We start from the raw sequence: 19757 nt of genomic DNA, 5'->3' as shown, positions 1-19757 counted from the left end.
GCAAAAAAGGGGCAGAAGAGGCTGATGCGCATGGGGGCCAGGAACTGAACACCGCCCCCCACCAACATACGAAAAATGGCCGTTACCTGTATTTCATGTAACAATAGTCTTGATAGTGTAAGGTGTAACCCTTTTTCCATGTGAATAAGTTCAGTCTATGAGGGATTCTGGAACTATATATTAAAAAAAACTTTCCTCTGTAATACCAGGTTCAAAATTGCACCACAGCAGGGAAAGCTGAGTCAGTGACAAGGACAACAGACTCAAGATTGTAACTGAGCAGATTAAAACAGTTTATTTATACACAGTACAAGTTTTCCTATCGGCCCCTAAAATCTCTTGTGGAGAATTCAGAAGAGCTGCAGCACTGAAGTTGAGATTTCAGTACCCATTAGGCTTTGAATCCCTTCCCTGATATAAATCTGTTGATCATGTCGAAACATCTTTCTGGCTGGTCATAGGGCAGGATGTGTCCTCCGCCTCGAACAATGGCCTGTAGAATTATAGAAAGAAATACATATAGCTTAAATAAGAGAAAATGCTGCTTCCAGGACATACGTTTAGTTCCAACACATTCAATAAAAATTAGATTAGGGGCTTTGTAGCTAACATTAATCCCCACAGAATGAAATTGCAGAGTTGTGAAAAGGTTCAGAAAAGGGCGACCAAAATTAACAAGGGGAGGGAGTGACTCCTCTGTGAGGAATTGGTTGCAGTAATTGAGACTATAAGAGACCACATAAGAGGCAACAGGATAGAAATTTATAAAATTATGCGTGAACAGGGTCAGATTTAGGTTTGATGAGGCCCTAAGCTACTGAAGGTAATGGGGCCCTTTATATGTCCAGCTGTCCTTTGTCAACAACAAATTGTCACTTTTTTGTGTGTTGAATCCTATACGGTAATTTATGGACCTAATAGGTATCTAAAGCCATTTGCACATAACAAAATAACCAGTCCATGCAGAATGTAGGCACCCTATATATAGAAATGTGCAAACCAGTGATATTTTAGGGAGCAGGCTAGCAGGCGGGGCCCATTCCTTACATCATAGGAGCCTACACAACACAAAACACTGTTGCTGTATGTAGGTATTATTTTATTTGTTTTTTATCTTATATTTTGGAAGTGTACATCCAGGTGTTTTTTCCTTACATTTTTTGGGGGGCCCCCAAGAGAGTGGGACCCTAAGCTATAGCTTGTTTAGTTTATATGTCGATCCTGCACTGGGAATGAAGAAAGTGGATCGAGAAAAATTTGCTGCCTCTCTCAAAACACTAGAACTCATGGACACACAATGAAGCTGAATGTTGGGAAATCCAGAACATACAAAAGAAAGTGCTTCTTTGCACAGCACATGATGGAATTCAATCCTACAAGAGGCAGTGACAGCCGCCACCAACTTGGATGGCTTTGGAAGAGGACTGAACAAATTCATGGAGGACAAGACTTGTAGCCCCAATGGTTGTGTCCTACCTCTTCTTATGTTCTTCCTATTAAATGTCATTTGCTTCTTAAATTTATGTGAAATTTAAATTTAAGCTCCATGTTGGGCAAAGAGATTCCTACATTGCGAGGGGCTGGAGTACGTGACCCTTATGGTCCCCTTCCAACTCTGATTCTAAGTAAAAAAAAAATGCAATAAGACAAAGAGAATACTGTTCCACGAAAATACTGTAGTCGGAACAGAGTCAATGAGTGGCTCATTGCAATGAAATTTGCAATGTAAACTTCCTCGGGATAAATATTTATGAAGATATACAAATGCCTTGAATACATAAACGGCATGTCCAACGTCGCATGTATACATGCCCTCCATGCTTAATTGGGTTTATTTGTTTATTGTACTTGGTCTTGTGCGCTTGTGCTCTGGCACAAAATATACAGTGAAAAGTTTGCCACATTCTGAGAGCAAAGGGAGCGATAGCAGCTAAATAAACTGAATCACAAATGGTGAAATGAGACAACAGATTTCCCCCCTGCAGAATGTGTGTTTTCATTTACAGTTTTAGATATACTGCATCTGATGTGTACATATGAATATGTACATATGAAAGGCACGGTAGGCCTCAGAAAGATTTGAAACTGGGGTTTCCACATACTAACTCATCGCTATGACCATCAAATCACACAAGCTCATACACAGCTCAGCGATCTATTATGACTGGACCCAAATCACCCAATGGTATGGCATGTTCATAGCTGTCAGCTGTCCCTTATTTGGCGGGAAAGTCCCTTATCCCAGCACCATGTCCTGCTGCTGTCCCTTATTGATGATGTCCCTTAAATTTCCCGGGTTTCAAAGGAAGCAGCTCCTCTCCCTCCCTCCCTCCCTCCCTGCTGGCCAGGGAGGAGGGAGGCTCCAACTGTGTTGCTTGGCTGCGTTGCTCACCCAATAAGGAGTCTAAGAACGACTGGGGGGGTGGAGCTTGCATGCCTTGTGCCGATCAAATCGGCCGCATTGCCTGGGGACTCGCCTTTGCTCAGCGCTTCCCAGCAGAGAGGTGACGGTGGTTTTCCTTGCAGCATCCCCTTTGCTGGGTTGCTGTGTTGTGGGAACCAGCGCTTGAGGCTTCATTTGGCTGCTGGCTGGGCTTTCTGCCTTTGGCTCGGAGGGGCTCAGAAGTTGAACATACCTGTGCTCGCAAAATCCCTTATTTTGGCTGCTGATCCCTTATTTTCGAGGCTGCTGGTCCCTTATTTTCAAATCTGTAAGTGGACAGCTAGGGGCATGTTGGATCCAGACCAAAGATACTAATGCAAATCCAGCTCAGGCACGGACTCATTAATTAAGGACTGGAGTGTGGCTCAGGAGCATAGTCTCTAATCGAACTACAAATCAAACAGACTACCTCTCATTTTGGGCAGAAGCAGTCCTGCGAAATAAGATAATATGCTAGCCCTAATCAAATGATAATGCTCTTTCAAATATGTTTAGAACCGTGTTGCATTGCTGATTCCATATTCTCATTTTTACAGGTTTTCTCCTTAGCATACAGACATAACTGAAATTCAAATATTCCTTCACCACTAAAAAGCAAACAACATCAGTCAGTGTCTTCAAGTTATTCCAGAGGATCTTTACTTCTGGCGCCAACAGCCAAAGCCTGAAGCCTTGAAGGTGAATGAGAATCCGACTTCTGACTTGGCTGTTGTCTGGCACAGCGACTTCTGCAGAAGCACAGAGCCTGCTGAAGGACACCGACGTGGCATTTGGATTTTACAATGTTTTCAAACCAAGTTGGCAGCAGAAGTCTCTTCCACATCTGAACAGGAGAGTCCATCAGGTTGCCAGAGGTCACTGGGCTATTTCCTCACCAGCATTACTACAGAACTTTTTGTTAAAAGCCTACTGTTGACGATTAACCTCTTCCTCTCCAACAGTTTAGCCGTTTGAATTGGGAGCTCTGATTTATACTTCAGATCAAAACTAACGATGTCAGAAGAAGTACGATTACCAAGATGCTGAGTAAACAGAGACAGAAGGCTGTTACAGCAAACACAGCTTCCTAAATCTGCAATGGGGTAGTCCTCCTTGCATCATAAGGTCCCAGCCCCAATCCTTGTCTTCTCTTGGTAGAGCTGGGAAAGATTCCCTGCCTGAAAGCAATGGTCTGACTCAGGATAAGGCAAGTTTCTACGTTTTTAATACAAAAAAAAAGTACAGCCTTCATACATGTTCTGACCACCTGGTTTTCAGGTAAAGGTAAAGGTAAAGGACCCTTGGATGGTTACATCCAGTCAAAGGTGACTATGGGGTGCGGCGCTCATCTCACTTTCAGGCCAAGGAAGGCAGCGTTTGTCTACAGACAGTTTTCCGGGACATGTGGCCAGCATGACTAAACCGCTGCTGTCGCATGAAGGACCGTGATGAGTGCCAGAGTGCACGGAAATGCCATTTACCTTCCAGTCACAGTGGCACCTAGTTATCTACTTGCATAGGCATGCTTTCAGACTGCTAGGTTGGCAGGAGCTGGGACAGAGCAACAGGAGCTCACCCCATCGCAGGGATTCGAGCCACCGACCTTCCAATCAGCAAGCCCAAGAGGCTCAGTGGTTTAGACCACAGCGCCACCCGTGTCCCATCACCTGGTTTTCAACATTGTGATATATCACCAGCTCAACATCATGATAGGGACGCGGGTGGCACTGTGGTCTAAACCACAGAGCCTAGGACTTGCCTATCAGAAGGTCGGTGCTTCGAATCCACGCGACAGGGTGAGCTCCCATTGCTCGGTCCCTGCTCCTGCCCACCTAGCAGTTCAAAAGCACGTCAAAGTGCAAGTAGATAAATAGGTACCACTCCGGCGGGAAGGTAAACGGTGTTTCCGTGTGCTACTCTGGTTCGCCAGAAGCGGCTTGGTCATGCTGGCCACATGACCCGGAAGCTGTATGCCGGTTCCCTCGGCCAGTAAAGCAAGATGAGCGCCGCAACCCCAGAGTCGGCCACGACTGGACCTAATGGTCAGGGGTCCCTTTACCTTTAAACATCATGATGTACTGATATATCACAGTGTCTGACATGAGGATCAAGCTATGTAGAGACATTGGCTGGCTTCACGGTTTTTCCCACATTGTGATTTTTACTGGCGCCTGCTCTTGTGATGCGCTTTCCCCTGCAGGAAGCAGGGGAGAGCTGAGCTGGCCAAGTTAACAGGAGCTGCAGGAATTGAGAGAAGCATTGGCTGGATTCACTGTTTTTCCCACATTGTGATTTTTGCATAGCACACACACACACATCATGATTTGCGATATATTGCCAGGTCAAAAATTATGAAATTGATATCATGATGTGGACTTCAAACCAGTTTTGGGCAATATATCGATATATTGCCCAGCCTGAGTGGTGGACCTATTTCTTGCAGCATGCTTAGAAATAGCACACCGCCCACAGGGAGTTGCTTTATACAGCTTCAGGCCATATTGCCCTACTCGCCACCTGATTCGTTTAAACTGGATACACCAGGGACCTTCTACATGCAGAGCAAATGCTCCACTACTGAGCTACCTTCCCAACTTATTTTGCTAGGACACAACACAATATTACTAGAAGCAGGGAGAACTTCTCCACCTCCGTTATTGGCAGGAGATAGGAGTGGGAAGGGAAGAGGGGCTGAATCTGGGCTGCAGTTGCAGCAACAGCATAAATAGCAACAACAACAACAACAACAACAACCAGAACAACAACAACATAATTTATTATTTCTACCCCGCCCATCTGGCTGGGTTTCCCCAGCCACTCTGCAAAACTTAGAAACAAGGTGAATATTTTAAAAACCAAAAAGGAGGGGGGGGGTGTTCTGTAGTGAACAATAACACACCCACACCCATTTTTTTCCCCTTCTCAATTAACACTGCACCATTAATTTGCGAGTCAAGAAGTAGAGACGTCAAACTATAGGAATGAAGCATGGACCCAGCCGCTACACTTTAGTTAGGGTGAGAAAGAGTTCAGGTTTCACGCTCACTCCACTGCCGGTCTTTCCCCTTGCAGGAACCAGATGTGGTAATTTATTTGGGACACACTCTATAAACCAATGTTAACTGGCTTAAAACCACAACCACCACCCTAATTTTACTTTGGCTTTGGGATCCCTTTGAATCGTAAGAGCTGGCTATAATTTACATTGTTCCAGACAGACCTCCTCTTTCTTTAATCCAGTCACTGCCATGACTAGACATTGCTAAATGCTCCACGGAGGCCGGCAGTGCTGTTCCAGGCTTCGGTCCTAATTGCAAAAAACTGAAGTCACATACAAACACACACACACACACACACACACACACAAACAGTTTCAGTGAAAGCAGTAAACAGCTGCATTTCTCCTTCTCCACGCAGCTTCAAAAGGAACATACAGTAGTGGAGGCAGGGGTGGGGGTGGGATCAGCCAGCAGAGTTCACAGGGCGCCAGTCCAAACGGCATTCATGCACGACAAAAAAGTAACAGCCGAATACAGGGTCTTTGCTTACATTTACTGTGACCCAAACTTCCTCTTTGACCTCTGTATTTGAAAGCAGAGGAGGGCAGCGGCTGTGGGATGTCAGTGTGGCGCCTGATCGTGCATCTTCAAGGGATCAGAAGGGAGATCAACTCCTAGAATGTTTAATGGACACTCACAGCAGTGCGTGGGAATACATGTGTGTGTGTGTATGTGCGTGTGAGAGAGAGAGAGAGAGAGAGAGAGAGAGAGAGAGAGAGAGAAAGAAAGAAAGAAAGAAAGAAAGAAAGAAAGAAAGAAAGAAAGAAAGAAAGAAAGAACATTGCTTGGATCTGGAGCCAAATCACTGAAACATAAGGAGTTGGAAGGGGCCTCCAAGTTCATCTAGTCCAGGTTTCCCAAACTCGGGTCTCCAGCTGTTTTGGACTACAATTCCCATCATCCCTGACCACTGGTCCTGCTAGCTGGGGATGGTGGGAGTTGTAGTCCAAAAACAGCTGAAGACTAAAGTTTAGGAAACCCTTAGTCCAACTCCATGCTGATGAAGGCAATCCACTGCTACAGCATCCCAGACAGTGGCTATCCGGCCTCTGCTTAAAACTTCTAACAAAGGAGAGTCCAGTCTGTTGTCAAACAGTTTGCACTCTACTTGTTTAGTCCAACCTGTCTTTCTCGTAATTTGAACCTGTTGGTTCGGGCCCCATCCTCTTTAGCATGGCTACCACATCCCAAAGCCAGGGGATGAAGGCTGAGGAATGCTGAGGGGAGAATGATGTGTGGAAGGCTACTTTGCCTCGTTTTTTGGTACACCAGCTCCAGGCTGGCATAGCTAAAAGGTCCAAAGACTGGGCCCTTCAGAGAATCCATGGGGATTTAGATCTAGTGGATCCAAAGCAGCCAGTGTCCTGCTCCTGCAAGACTCAATTTCGGGGATTGAGGAGGAGGAGGAGGAGGAGGAGGAGAAGAAGAAGAAGAAGAAGAAGAAGAAGAAGAAGAAGAAGAAGAGGAGGAGGAGGAGGAGGAGGAGGAGGAGGAGGAGGAGGAGGAGGAGGAGAAGAAGAAGAAGAAGAAGAAGAAGAAGAAGAAGAAGAAGAAGAAGAGGAGGAGGAGGAGGAGGAGGAGGAGTTTGGATTTGATATCCTGCTTTATCACTATCCTAAGGAGTCTCAACATTCTCCTTTCCCTTTCTCCCCCACAACAAACATTGTGAGGTGAGTGAGGCTGAGACTTCAAAGAAGTGTGACTGGCCCAAGGTCACCCAGCAGCTGCATGTGGAGGAGCGGGGAAGCAAACCCGGTTCCCCAGATTACGAGTCTACTGCTCTTAACCACTAGTGTAGCTAGGTGAAGCTGGGGCCTGTACCATGGGGCCTGTACCCCTTAGCTGACAGCTTGCTTCTCCACTGATGGAGAGGGGACTATGCAGTCCTATACAGTCCTGGAGAGGAGACCTGTCCCAATTCAGGGTACTCCATATTTTAGAATGCAGAAACTATATTTTGAAATCTATCTACACACATGTGAGAAAGCACATCTAACATGACTCATTTCCTGGGAACTTTATTTTAAAACCTGTTATCTATTAGGGATTAATTATACCTTAGCACTAAAGCAAAAAGGACGTTTTGATTTTAAAAAAGGTCTGTGCTTCTGTTTCACCACTATCACTATGCATTGGATTTAGAACAAAAATCATCCGCACACATGGGAGCGTAACTGTTTTTGACATCATAAGGAATTTTAAAATCAGCCACAGTAATATATATATATATAGAGAGAGAGAGAGAGAGAGATATTCAACATCAGCATAAAAAGATTAAGTGCTATGGCTATCAAGCAATGAAATAAATAAAAGTCTGTTCTAGGAGAAATCTGTTCAAGCATCAGTTCTTTGGCTTCGCTGTCTTTGGACAAGTGGCTCTTTGTGGTTTCCTCTCAGATATCTATGCATGTGCAGCCATGTACAATTAAATCAGCAAGCAGAATAGTGCAAAACAGATGTGCGCAGCCATAGGGATTGAACAGGCAAACGGCAGGGAGAGCCCAGGAAATCCAAAACGTTGCTTTACTTAAAATCATCGGCAAGCCAGCATCGCCGGCCCATGACTGGCTTAAGCAATGCTGTGGCTTTGTGGGAATATTCTGCAGTGTCATTCTGAAGATCCGTGTGGAATACTAATGTGGAGCTGCTATTTCCTTGCTGGGCCAGAAAATTCTAGCATCTTAACCCCAACAAATTTCATTCATTCCCTCAAAAGCAGATAACTCAGCTCAGGCTTCCTCATGTTCGGCCCTCCAGGTGTTTTTGGCCTACAACTCCCATGATCCCTAGCTAGCAGGACCAGTGGTCAGGGATGATAGGAAATGTAGTCTCAAAACATCTGGAGGGCTGAGGTTGAGGAAGCCTGACTTAGCTCATTTATGCCTGTAGGCAAGACGACAGCAGTTCAAGAGCGTCTGAGCTCAAAAGGGGGCTGGGTGTGCAAAAGAGGGGAATGATACGAGCCTCAAAGAACACCGGATGAATAGGGAACTATGGAGCAGGGAACAAGCTGGAAGCAGAAACTTGTGACTGGCAAGGAGAAAGGATGAGCAGGACCACTGGTGCAACAGAGAGAAAATATCCCCTTTAAAATAAGGGGGTGGCTTGTTTTTCCTGAAGAAGATATCCGCCTCTTGATAGTTTGGCAATATTAAAAACTTGTCAAAACCAAGCCAAACAAGTGTGCTTGGACTAACAGGAGCTGAAATCTTTGCAACGGCATTGTTCCAAGCACTGGCCAAGTATCAGACAGCGATTCAGCAAGGCTGCAGCTGTGGCATAGCAGATGAGTACGATCTTAAGAGCTGCAACACAAGGGAGTAAATAATAACTCACGGGTGTGTCGAGATCATGAATGTAGACTTCAGAAGGGGTGGGCGTCCATTAAGGAAACCAGCAAGGCGACAGACATTGAGCATGAAGAACTACCCCATAAATGGGTCAGACCAATAGTTTAACCTTCAAGGAAGGGCCATAGGTCTGTGGTGGAACACATTCTTCACATGCCAAATGTTCCAGGTTTAATCCTTGGGGTCTCTGGGTAGAACTGTGGAAGACTTCTGCCTGCAACCAGCCAATCAGTGCTGACAATATTGTGCTATTTGGATCAATGGTCTGACTTGATATAAGCCAGCTGCCTATGCACTCTGACTATGTACACAGCCAGCTCCTTCCCAGATGCCCACTTTGGTGGCCTTTCTATACAATTATAATTATAAATTGTTTATATGACACCCATCTGACTGGGTTGCCCCAGCCACGTTAGGCAGCTTCCAGCAAAGTAAAACATCAAACATAAAAAAACTTCCCTGTATAGGGCTACCTTCAGGCATCTTCTAAAAGTCAGATAGCTGTTTATTTCCTTGACTTCTGACAGGAGGCCGTTCCACAGGGCAGGCGCCACCACTGAAAAGGCCCTCTGCCTGTTTCCCTGTAACCTCGCTTCTCACAGTGAGGGAACCACCAGAAGGCCTCACAAGTCGACCTCAGTGTCTGGGCTGAACAATGAGTGTGGAGAAGCTCCTTCAGGTATACAGAGCCGAAGCCGTTTTGGGCTTTAATGGTCAGCACCAACACTTTGAATTTTGCTCATCAAGACCTAACTCTGGACCTCAACACTGCAAAGCAATATTCTACCACTGACCTACAGACCAGCTCCTTTCAACCATTAACTCAGTGTTTCCCAACCTTTTTTGGGCAAAGGCACACTTGTTTCATGAAAAAAATCTCGAGGCACACCACCATTACAGCCCCGTGACGTCAGCGCACAGCGTCACGCCGGGAGGGACATGAATTGCTAGCAAATTACATAATCACCTCCTTGAGGGCTGGCTCATCTTCTCCGAAGGCAGAACCCCATTAATTAACAGGACAGACTCACACCATAGCCAAGACGAGGGGGGAAAACCTCAGTCATGCACAGTCATGCACATGTGGGGGCTAAATGAGGACGAAAGACCGGGCAGAGAGCAGGGTTCAAATCACCCCACCTGGCCAGGACAATCCCTGGCTGCTCTCTTGGGCCACTCGCCTGACCCACCTCGCAGGGCTGTTGTTGCGAGGATAACACGGGGAGAACCACGCGCGCCCCCGGGAGCTCCTTGGAGGAGAAAGCGGGCGATGAATGCAATGCACGAAATATATGAGAGGTGACCAGGTTTTGCAGGTGAGGGGCCCCCGCCAGCCTCCGCTTCCAACACCCGGCGCAACGACGCCGAAGTTTCCCCCCGGGCTCGGCTCGGGGAGCAGCGCTGCTCCCCCCCGGCTCCCCTTCGCCCTCCCGGCTCTCTCTGCCGCCCACTGGGGACCCCCCTCACCTGCCAAGTCCGGAGCGCCGGTGGAAGTTGCATGCATGCATGCAGGGCGCCGCGTTGCCATTGCATTGCACTGCACTCCATGCAACGCCTGCACGCATGCATTGCCTTGCACGCACGCCAAGGGGTCTCCCCGCGGTCCGATGCGTCCCCTCCGGCGCGGATGCAGCATTGCAAAAATAACCACCACCCCCGACGCAGCCCTACCTGGGGGGCAGCCTCCGCCTCCGCCGCTCCGCCTCCGCGGGGATCCCCGGGCTCCATCCTGCCGCCCGATCTCCGCGGGGGCACAGGCAGGCTGCGCGGGGTCTGCGCGGAAGAGCCCCTGCCCGCCCGGCCGCCGCCGCTGCGCTCATTCCATGGCTGGGAGAAGAGCGCTTCAAACAAAACGCCCGGCCCGCCAGGCCACGCTGGGAAACGTAGTTCGCGCACCCCGCGCAGGCGCGGAGCCCAAGGGCGAGGGGACTACGGATCCCGGCAGCCCCCGCGCCGGGGACGGAGGGGGAGAGGCCGGGTGCAGGGATGGAGGGACGGGTGGGCGAGCGAGTGAGTGAGTGGCAGCCGCCAAGCCTTGGCCGAGAGCCAGGAAGGGCCTCCCTGGAGGAGGAGGAGGAGGAGGGAGGCGCAGAGCGGGAGGGAGGGAGGGAACCCCAGGGGTCATCTAGTGACGGCGCCCCAATCGAAAATTTGACTTTAAAAAAAATAATAATCTTTCGATTTTTTTAATTTTTCCCGCGGCACACCAGGCAACATCTCGCGGCACACTAGTGTGCCGCGGAACAGTGGTTGGGAAACACTGCATTAACTGATGCTAGGTATTTGATAGCTGGGGAACTTATTGAAAAATACATTCTATCCATGTTCTAAATATGACCACGCTAGCCCAAGAACACTATCCTATAGGCACTTTGCATGCTTAGAGGAAGTCCATGTAAAACAGTTAAACAAACCATGACACCCATAGAAGCTTCTAGAAAACAGTCATCACGCTATGGGATTATCCACATTTACCTTTCCTCTGCTCTTTCCAGGCATGGTCTGCGTTCCATGTCCAAATTCCCTTTTTTGCCCCAGAGTTTCCCCTACAAAAATCCATTCTTTAAAGCTCAATTGGAGCAAACAGCAATCCATTGAGAACCCGAATTGACCTCTGCTCCAATTTAGCGCTAAAGAGCAGGCTTCGGCGGGGAAAGTTCCAGAGCAACAAAGTATGCTTGGAGACTGAGCTTTTAAGTGCAGACCTCTGCCTAAGAAAGTGCAGGGCAAAAGTTAAGTGTGGATAATTTCTACGTGGCATCAGGAACTTCACTCATCCTCAAAGAATGAAGCAAGAAACTGACAAAGGAACTAACAAAGACTTCAGTGAAGCCAAGATTTTTCTTCCTGGGAACTATCTGGCCTTGGCAGAAGTTATCCCAAATCTATTCAGCAGCTTCTTCCTTCAATTAGAAATATGTTTATTTGCAGTTACTTATTTCAATTCCGTAACCTTCCCAAAATCCTCCAAAGGACGCAGTTTCTGAAAAGTACTCAGCCACATAATTTTAGGCTCCCCTGAAAGCAAGTGAAATTTAAGTCCTCCTACTAATACTGAAATGAAGCCAAGCTAGCCGTGTTCTTAAATCACTGTAGTTTTTGTTTTGTTTTTAAAGCAGCCTGTTAATTGTAAAATTTCATTCTGGTTGATCCTCACACACACCACCCCAGTAAAGCAACGGAAAAGTAAATATTACCCACATTCTGACTCACAAGGGCACTTCTCAGAAGCATTTACTGGAAAATAAAATGTCTATAAGCCTATGAATTTAAGAGACTGTGAAAGATAACACTTCAGTTTATACTTAGTCCCTGTGAGAAGCATATGATGAAAATTGCCTGAATAGTTTCCTTCCATCTGAAAGTCGTGACATATTATTATAGGCTAAGTTAAGCTTTCGTTAAAAACTTTCAGAAGACCTTCATGTCATGCATATCAGCGAAGCCCAAAATAAAAAGGTGTTGATGAATTCCAGCAAAAACAAGTCATTCTATGTAGGATTTCAGCTGGTTGGGTTGTTTTTTTTAATTGTATATTTGAGAGTAACAAAATCCATGTTTTCTAATTGAAATACACTCTGGGTTATAAATCTGATTTATGAGAAGCCGATCATTTAAGTTCTTAGTCGTGCTGCACTTAAATGATTTTAACTGCTTAAGAGCAATCTCTATTCTTTGAGCTGTCGTACAAGCAAACAGGTCAATGCTACACCAGCAGAACACAAGCCTCATTGCGCTAAAAATGTAGATTCAGCACATCCCAATTTAATACTCATGGAAGGAAGGAAAACAAGTATCTCAAACCTTTAAGAGTTTAACAGAAACTACTTTTGAGTTAGGAAGAAACTGGGACAAGATAGGGAGCGTTGTAAGGAAAAAGCAACTCCAATAATTGGTGTAACCAATTAGAAGTGACCATGAGGAGTCCAGGGGCTGCTTGTGAGTTGTTTGCACATTCTGTTATCCAGTTTATATTGCTTGGAAGGATCTGGGCATGGGGTAAGAAGTTATAAAGGTGCCTTGAATTTTGTATTTTCTGTCCTGACCAGCGTTTGAAACTCCCATTGTTCTAGGCACATTTTGAGATTGGGAATTTCATTGGTGTGAGAAATTTCTGAGCTCTGGGCACTGCACGTAAGATTTCAGATTAAAACTGCGACTGCTGGTGCTGAGGGCGTGGGAGGAGAAATTCCTGCCTGCTTGACTTTCAAGAAATCACTTCAGCGTCAGGCAAGCTGATAGGTTCTGCCTCTCAGCTGCCCTCACAGAAAGGCGTTTTGAGGGACCCTCATAAGAATATTAAGGGGGCGTGCAGGGGAAGCATGGCTTTGTTTTTTGCAGTCTTCAGATGAGGATGAGACCATGTGAAAAATGAACAGAAGATTTTAGCTGCAGTTAATTCATTTTCAGCCTAGACATTCTGTTGTGGCGCCCATAACTTAGGTTTAAGGTGCCATTTAGCTCCTAGCCTTCATGATCCAGTTTCTAACACTGGTCCAGACTTGTTTGAATAAAAACTGAATAATTTCCACAGTGCTGTCTTCTTTTGGCTGGAAGAATTGGCGTTTCTATTGAACCGCTCCAGTATATCTGAAGGAGCGTCTCCACCCCATCGTTCTACCCGGACACTGAGGTCCAGCTCTGAGGGCCTTCTGGTGGTTCCCTCACTGCGAGAAGTGAGGTGACAGGGAACCAGGCAGAGGGCCTTCTCGGTAGGGGCACCTGCCCTGTGGAACACCCTCCCACCAGATGTCAAAGAGAACAACAACTACCAGACTTTTAGAAGACATCTGAAGGCAGCCCTGTTTGGGGAAGCTTTTAATGTTTGACGCATTACTGTATTTTAATATTTTGTTGGAAGCCGCCCAGAGTGGCTGGGGTATAAATAACAAATTAGTAGTAGTAGTAGTAGTAGTAACATTTAAATAGTCACTTTTTAAATGTCTCCATTCTTCATGAGATACTGACTCTAGATTTTTTTTGGGGGGGAGGGGACATAGCAGAAGATGGGAAAGGCCTTTAATATTTAGTTTACCCCTGTGCACAGCTTTATTGTGTAAATAAGTCTTTTTTTGAGACTCAGATGTTACAGAAACTGGAGGATCAGGAACAGAGCCTGCTTATGAGGGCTAAAAATGAAGCATGTTCAGATGCCCGCAGATGCAGTATTTTGTGATCTGTCACTGCACGGCAGTACAAATAGTTGGCCTACTGTCTGCAGCTGCTGCCTAGAAAAGTCTAAGCCTCTCCCCTCCCCCACCCCAGCAGCCAAGTGCAAATGTCATCTTTGTCAACAGTGATCAAGGATAGAAACACTGACCAAGGATAGCTGCTCCGACCGCATGCTCAGTGCTTTGCTGCTGAAATCAATTTTAAAAGCTGCAGGAAAAGCTTTCATTTTTCCCTGCCAGAGAGAACCCACACCAGGAGTCAAACAACAAGCATTCGGAAATGAGATCTATCACATCAAGATCTGTATCTCGTCCTACTCCTGGAGTCCCTGTGGGATTCAGCCTAGGGGTGGTTGGTGGGGAGAGAATGATCAGGCATCTGATTCCTTCATTCCTGTTAAGGCTATTGGATGGTTGCTCGAGAGCAATCAGGCAAGGCGCTTCACGGGTCTGTTCTAAAGCTTTATTATTGGTGCTAAAAACCTTTACAATGCAGAGCGCCTCTATTCCACGTCTTGCTCATTCACTAGCAGAATCTGAGAGTGGGCGGTCCTTGAATCTTCCCCAGCAGAGTAGTCTCTTGAGCCCAGCCTACGCCTCCCCTCTCTGCGCGAAGGAAGGCGTGGGTAAAGGGAGACCTCCCTCCTCCCCGCTTTGCCCAGGAAAGGTGTCCTGGCACCGCCTTGCATCCTCCAAGCCCTGCATCTCCTCCCCACTAGAGGCGTGGCTTCCTTCCTCCACTGAGGAGGTGCTGCTTCCCACGATCTTTGGGGGCTCTCTGTAATCCGTCCGCCTCCCCCCCCCTCGCCCCTGAGCCGATGGCAGTTCCCTGACAATTCCCTTAGGTCGCTGGTAGTGCACAACCAAGAGAATGGGAGGTTTAACTCTGACAGAAGTATTATGAGCTCAGTGGGGGCTATATATTCCATAATAAACATGCACAGGATTGCAGCCTGAATTTAACCCACTTCGCCTGGTGTTAGAGAGAAAAGCGAGTCCTTTAGCCAGAAAAAGTCAAATAAACAGAGCTGAATTTGCACTGTGCTTCTTTAAAATCTTAGTATCCCCAACCCCTTACCTGATAGAATTCACCTGCTTGGCGCACATAGCCAGCAACATCTGAATCTTTAGCACGCACCCGCCATACAACTCTCTCGGCATTCTTGTACTCTTCCGCTTTGGTCCATGGCACTGTCGGCAGAAACCGTTCCGTCAGTGGGGCTCCCACAATGATATCAAGTTGTCCACTGTATAGGAGAACCTGGAAAACACAAGCAGGTCCACGGCTTGTAAGAGTCTTTTAAAAGATCTGGTGTACAAAGCGCCGTGAGTCTCACAGAACCGATCCGAAACAGCCTGTATAACAAAGCAAAAGCCAAAAATCAAGGACAGAGACCACGTTAGTCTGATGGGGAAATATAAGCCTCAGCTTGGAGCACAGCCATTACACCTGGGACAAAGAGGTCTAAGACCTGGGGAAAAACAGAGGAGGAGGAGTCTGGGTGGTGCATCTGTTTCTGGGATGTACAATTTCAGGCTGCAGCTGTGAAATCCAATAAGCAGAACTCAGCCCCACTTCCAGACCAGGCTGTTAGGATATTTCCGTTCCACCTTAAAAGGGAGCAGGCTGTGAGTCACAGAGTCTGCGTATTTCCTGTTCACAGGAAGTTTATGTTTTCTATTGCTTTCGTTTTCTCTCTGTGTCTGGAGACACTGATGCAGGCAGTCATGTCTTTCTTTGTTCTGATCAACGCTGAATAAAGCTTGTAAATAATGCTCTCCTGAGTGCGACTTTTGCTGTGCATTATCTGCTGATAGAGTGTGCATGAGCTCTAGAATGTGGCAAGATATTTTCTAGAAACTCATGTCGCTAATTGCTGATACTGCGTGCCTACGGGAGATCGATGGATCGTCCGGCAGACGGCTTGGGGCCATGATGGACTTTGTCTCCCTGGCAGTATCCCAACACAGGCAAAGGTTCCCAACTTTTGGCCATTTAGGGAGGCCTCACAAGGAGTGTGAGGCACTTGCCCTCCTCATCTGGTAGAGATGCAGGAGCCATAAAGGACAACAGCCTGCATCATCTGGGCAGCTTCTTGTTGATACTCAGGATCCACACTCCCCTTCCTGCTATGGCGTTTACTTCAAGCAAGCCTTCTCCTGCCCATTCAGCAAGGCAACAGATAAAGAACTGCTCATATTCTGAACTGCCTGAACTGCCCTCAAGAAAGTTCACCATCATGTCCAATCTGATTGGTTATTCAGCTACTTTTGATCATTGGTGTTCTTGATGTTTCTACTGTTGCTACTGTGGCAATGTATTTTTATCTTTACACTACCTTGTTATATGTGGTTTATAAATATATAAGTAAACAAAATAAAAAATATGTTCACAAAAAGATAGGATTAAAGATAGTCATAGCCCTCTATGTCTCAGAAATGGCTGGGCATTTGAGCTCAAAAAGAACACTCTCAAGAATCCAATCACATAGAAGAAGAAGAAGAAGAAGAAGAAGAAGAAGAAGAAGAAGAAGAAGAAGAAGAAGAAGTAGTAGTTATTATTTGTACCCGCCCATCTGGCTGAGTTTTCCCAACCACTCTGGGCACCTTCCAGCAAAGATTAAAAATACATTAAAATGTCACACATTAAAAACTTCCCTGAACATACCCCGCACATCCCATGCTAAAAGTAATGAGAGAAGGAGCACAAATAACTCGACATTGCTTGCAAAAGGGTGAGAGGAAGCAATTTGGCTAATCAACCAGACATAGTTGATCCCTTCATCTCATACATGAAAGTTAAAGCACAAGCTCAGTGTTCAAATCTGAAACAGCATTAAGGACTATTTAATCCAATATGTCCAATTTAGTGCTGGTCAGCCTGAATAGCTCAGTTGGCTGAAGCATGGTGCTGATAACGCTAAGTTTGCAGATTCAATCAATCCCCATACGGGACAGCTGCATATTCCTGCACTGCAGGGGGTTGGACTAGATGATCCCCAGGGTCCCTTCAAACTCTACAATCCTATGATTCTATGGATGCAACTCACATTAGTCTTCCAGCCTATCCAATCTTTACAAAACCTGATGCAGTCAACCTTTGGTACTAAACTACAGTCATACAAGATAATAATAATGGATCACTGTCAACAAACAGAAATCAGTATCAAGTAACAGATAGGATGGTAATATAATGCACACTTCATGTACAAAATTTATAACTTCATGCATTAGCCAAAGGTGACTTAACAAGAATAGAAATAATAGAAAATATAGAAACCATAGCAACAATAGATTTCGTTACATATGCAATAGCAGAAACAAAATCTCTAGCGCAAGAGTGCATAGTCTATAGGTGCAAATCACTGGGTATGGTTTTTGAGAAACAATGCACCATGAATGGAAAGAGGGAGCCTTACTAAAAAATACTCCAGGGAGACTGCCCTGGTAGATTCTAACAGGAAGAACTTTAGACTTTAGCTCAACAAATGGAAAAAGAAGATGTAGCGTAAAGATTCCATCAGAATGAACACTGGATTTTTTTTTCTTTTTTCTTTTTTGTTTTAACTAGAAAAAGGGGGAACGTGTGATTGGTGTAAAAACATATTCCATCCCACAAAGCTGGTTTAAGTTTCTCTTTAAATCCCATACCCAAACAGCATATATGTTTTGTATCAGTTGGGATCTCGCAGCAGACTGTTCAGGCTCAAGCCAAGATAGAGCCCTTTGTACGACTGCAACGCACACATGTTTCCTATGAACTATTAATTCTTTGTTACTGAAAAATCCTGGTGGGGTTAAAAGCCTTTTCTGTAAGACTCGCCCAAGCTAGCTCAAATAAAATAATTGCACTGTTTATATGAAGAAGCTATGCCTCAAAGACCCTGATTCTCCATGGTCTCTGCAAAAATTTTCTGCAGCTGTTACACTCGACAGTATGGGAATAATTACAATTACCCGTCTTAGGGTAGGACACAGCGCAGTAAAAACAGTACAACCCAATTTGGTCAGGCTATGTATCCGTCGCTCTACAAACCTAGAAGTAACATGTAATTGGCATTGTATCTATTTTTTCTCATTTTTTATGGGGACTAAGAGTGTGTGCGCACTTGTTGGTGGGAGGACATCCTACAGGGACACAAACCACACAGACTTCTAGCAATTTCAGTAAAGTGCAAACGATTTCTGCCAAACTTCAAAAGCTTGACTAATTTTACGCCAACAGGATACTGGCAGGCCACGCAGGTTGACTTTAATGCCGGTGTAATTTATTGCAAGACTGTCCCCCAAATCATACTCCTAGCATTAAGAAAGCTTCTGTAGCAACATATGAGAAGAGTGGAAGGAAGAAGTCCTATTTTTTTTCCACCTTCCACTGACGATGGCTGCATCACGATAAATATGCTTAAACCATGATGAAAAATCCCTTAATTTCTGTCTTGTTGGAAATTAAAGTTCTCTTGTTTGCGCTGAAAACATTGGATAACATGCAATAATAATACACAGAAGTGACCTAATGAAATTAATGGACTTGAGTAATGGATTTCAGTGGGTCTACTTCAAGTACCACCCATTAGAAATGCAGTTTTATTGAAGACCAGTTCAAATAGCCACCAAGCATTGTAATCATTACTATAATGTTAATGAACAAGTCTAAATACAGAATCAGCTATAATATTTATTCTGGCATAAAAACATGAATGCAAGCTTCAAAAGTCTATGGGGATTTTAATTGCTATGCACATTGTGTAATGAGCTCAATTTAGGTATGGTAGTTGAAGTGTAGGTGGGGTTCCCACAATGCAAGAAACAGTGATAACAGCAAAAACCTTTACTGAACTAGCAGAACTGGACAACAGGGGCAAAGCAACTGCTTATATACATTTCTGAAGGCCTGGCCCACTCCCATTCCCAACGTGATTGGCTGTCTAAACTTCCAAGCTGCGAATCGTAACTCAGAGTTTAAGGTCCAATGGCAGAGGCCCAAATCGTGAAATGTTCTGTTATTGGATATCATGTATCGAATCAGAACACAGGGGCTCAGAATTCTTAGTCCAGACTCAAGCTCAGGCAAACACAGACCACTGAATACATAACAGTAGTGTTAATCTGTTTTTCTGTTTCTGCTTTTAAACTGCAGCTGTTTCTAAATTCAAACAAACAGCTTTGGGAGATCTGATGAATGGAATAACCACTCATTAAAAAGAATTTGAAGCATATCATCTCAAATACCTCAAGGTTCTTGCAAGAGGTGCATATAAGATGTGTGATAAATTGCAACTCTAGATCCTGTTTTTAAAACCAGCTCCATCCTTACTGTTTGGTCCTTATACAATTATACTATGTTTCCTATGCAGACAAACTTTTGATCTTTTCCCCGGTGACCTTAATCTACAATATTTTGTGGTTTCCTGTAAGAGGAAATGATGATTGAAGAGCAGTCTTAAGATGTCCTGGCCGGTGCCATGATCCTAATTAGCTGCCATCTCGATTCTGAGCACTCCACAGAATAAACCAAAATCCCATTGGACAACTTCAAGGAAGACAATTACAGGTGTTCCCCACCCCACCCCAGCTAAAAGGCTGGGGCAGTACTGTCATTTTAAACAGCTACAGCCATCTTTCAAAAGCAGCGCGTAGAAACAAAGGCAGTATGGCCTATTGAATTATTTTTCTTCAGAGCAGAAATTCATTAGAGTTAACAAGGCTAACGGTCATTAATGGTGCAATTTCTGGAAAGGGAACATATCACTAG

At 45.4% G+C, this 19757-nt stretch overlaps 1 protein-coding gene across 3 annotated transcripts in view; it reads right to left on the bottom strand.

Moving 5' to 3' along the window:
• Window positions 1–269: 269 nt before the first annotated feature.
• CPVL (carboxypeptidase vitellogenic like) overlaps window positions 270–19757 on the bottom strand; it is a 63572-nt gene continuing 44084 nt past the window's right edge. For all 3 annotated transcript variants that reach the window (XM_081164741.1, XM_081164740.1, XM_081164739.1), the window contains exons 12-13: window positions 15081–15263; window positions 270–493 (exon numbers count right to left, since the gene is read on the bottom strand). In XM_081164741.1, coding sequence (XP_081020867.1) covers window positions 392–493; window positions 15081–15263 — 285 coding nt within the window. In that variant the 3' untranslated portion in view covers window positions 270–391. The remainder of the gene's footprint in view (window positions 494–15080; window positions 15264–19757) is intronic.

Source organism: Podarcis bocagei (genome assembly GCF_964188305.1).
Source record: "Podarcis bocagei genome assembly, chromosome: 12".
In the NCBI taxonomy this organism is placed as follows: Eukaryota; Metazoa; Chordata; class Lepidosauria; order Squamata; family Lacertidae; genus Podarcis; species Podarcis bocagei.
The sequence above is the reverse complement of the archived record's forward strand: the minus strand, read 5'-3'. Positions and strand labels throughout refer to the sequence as shown.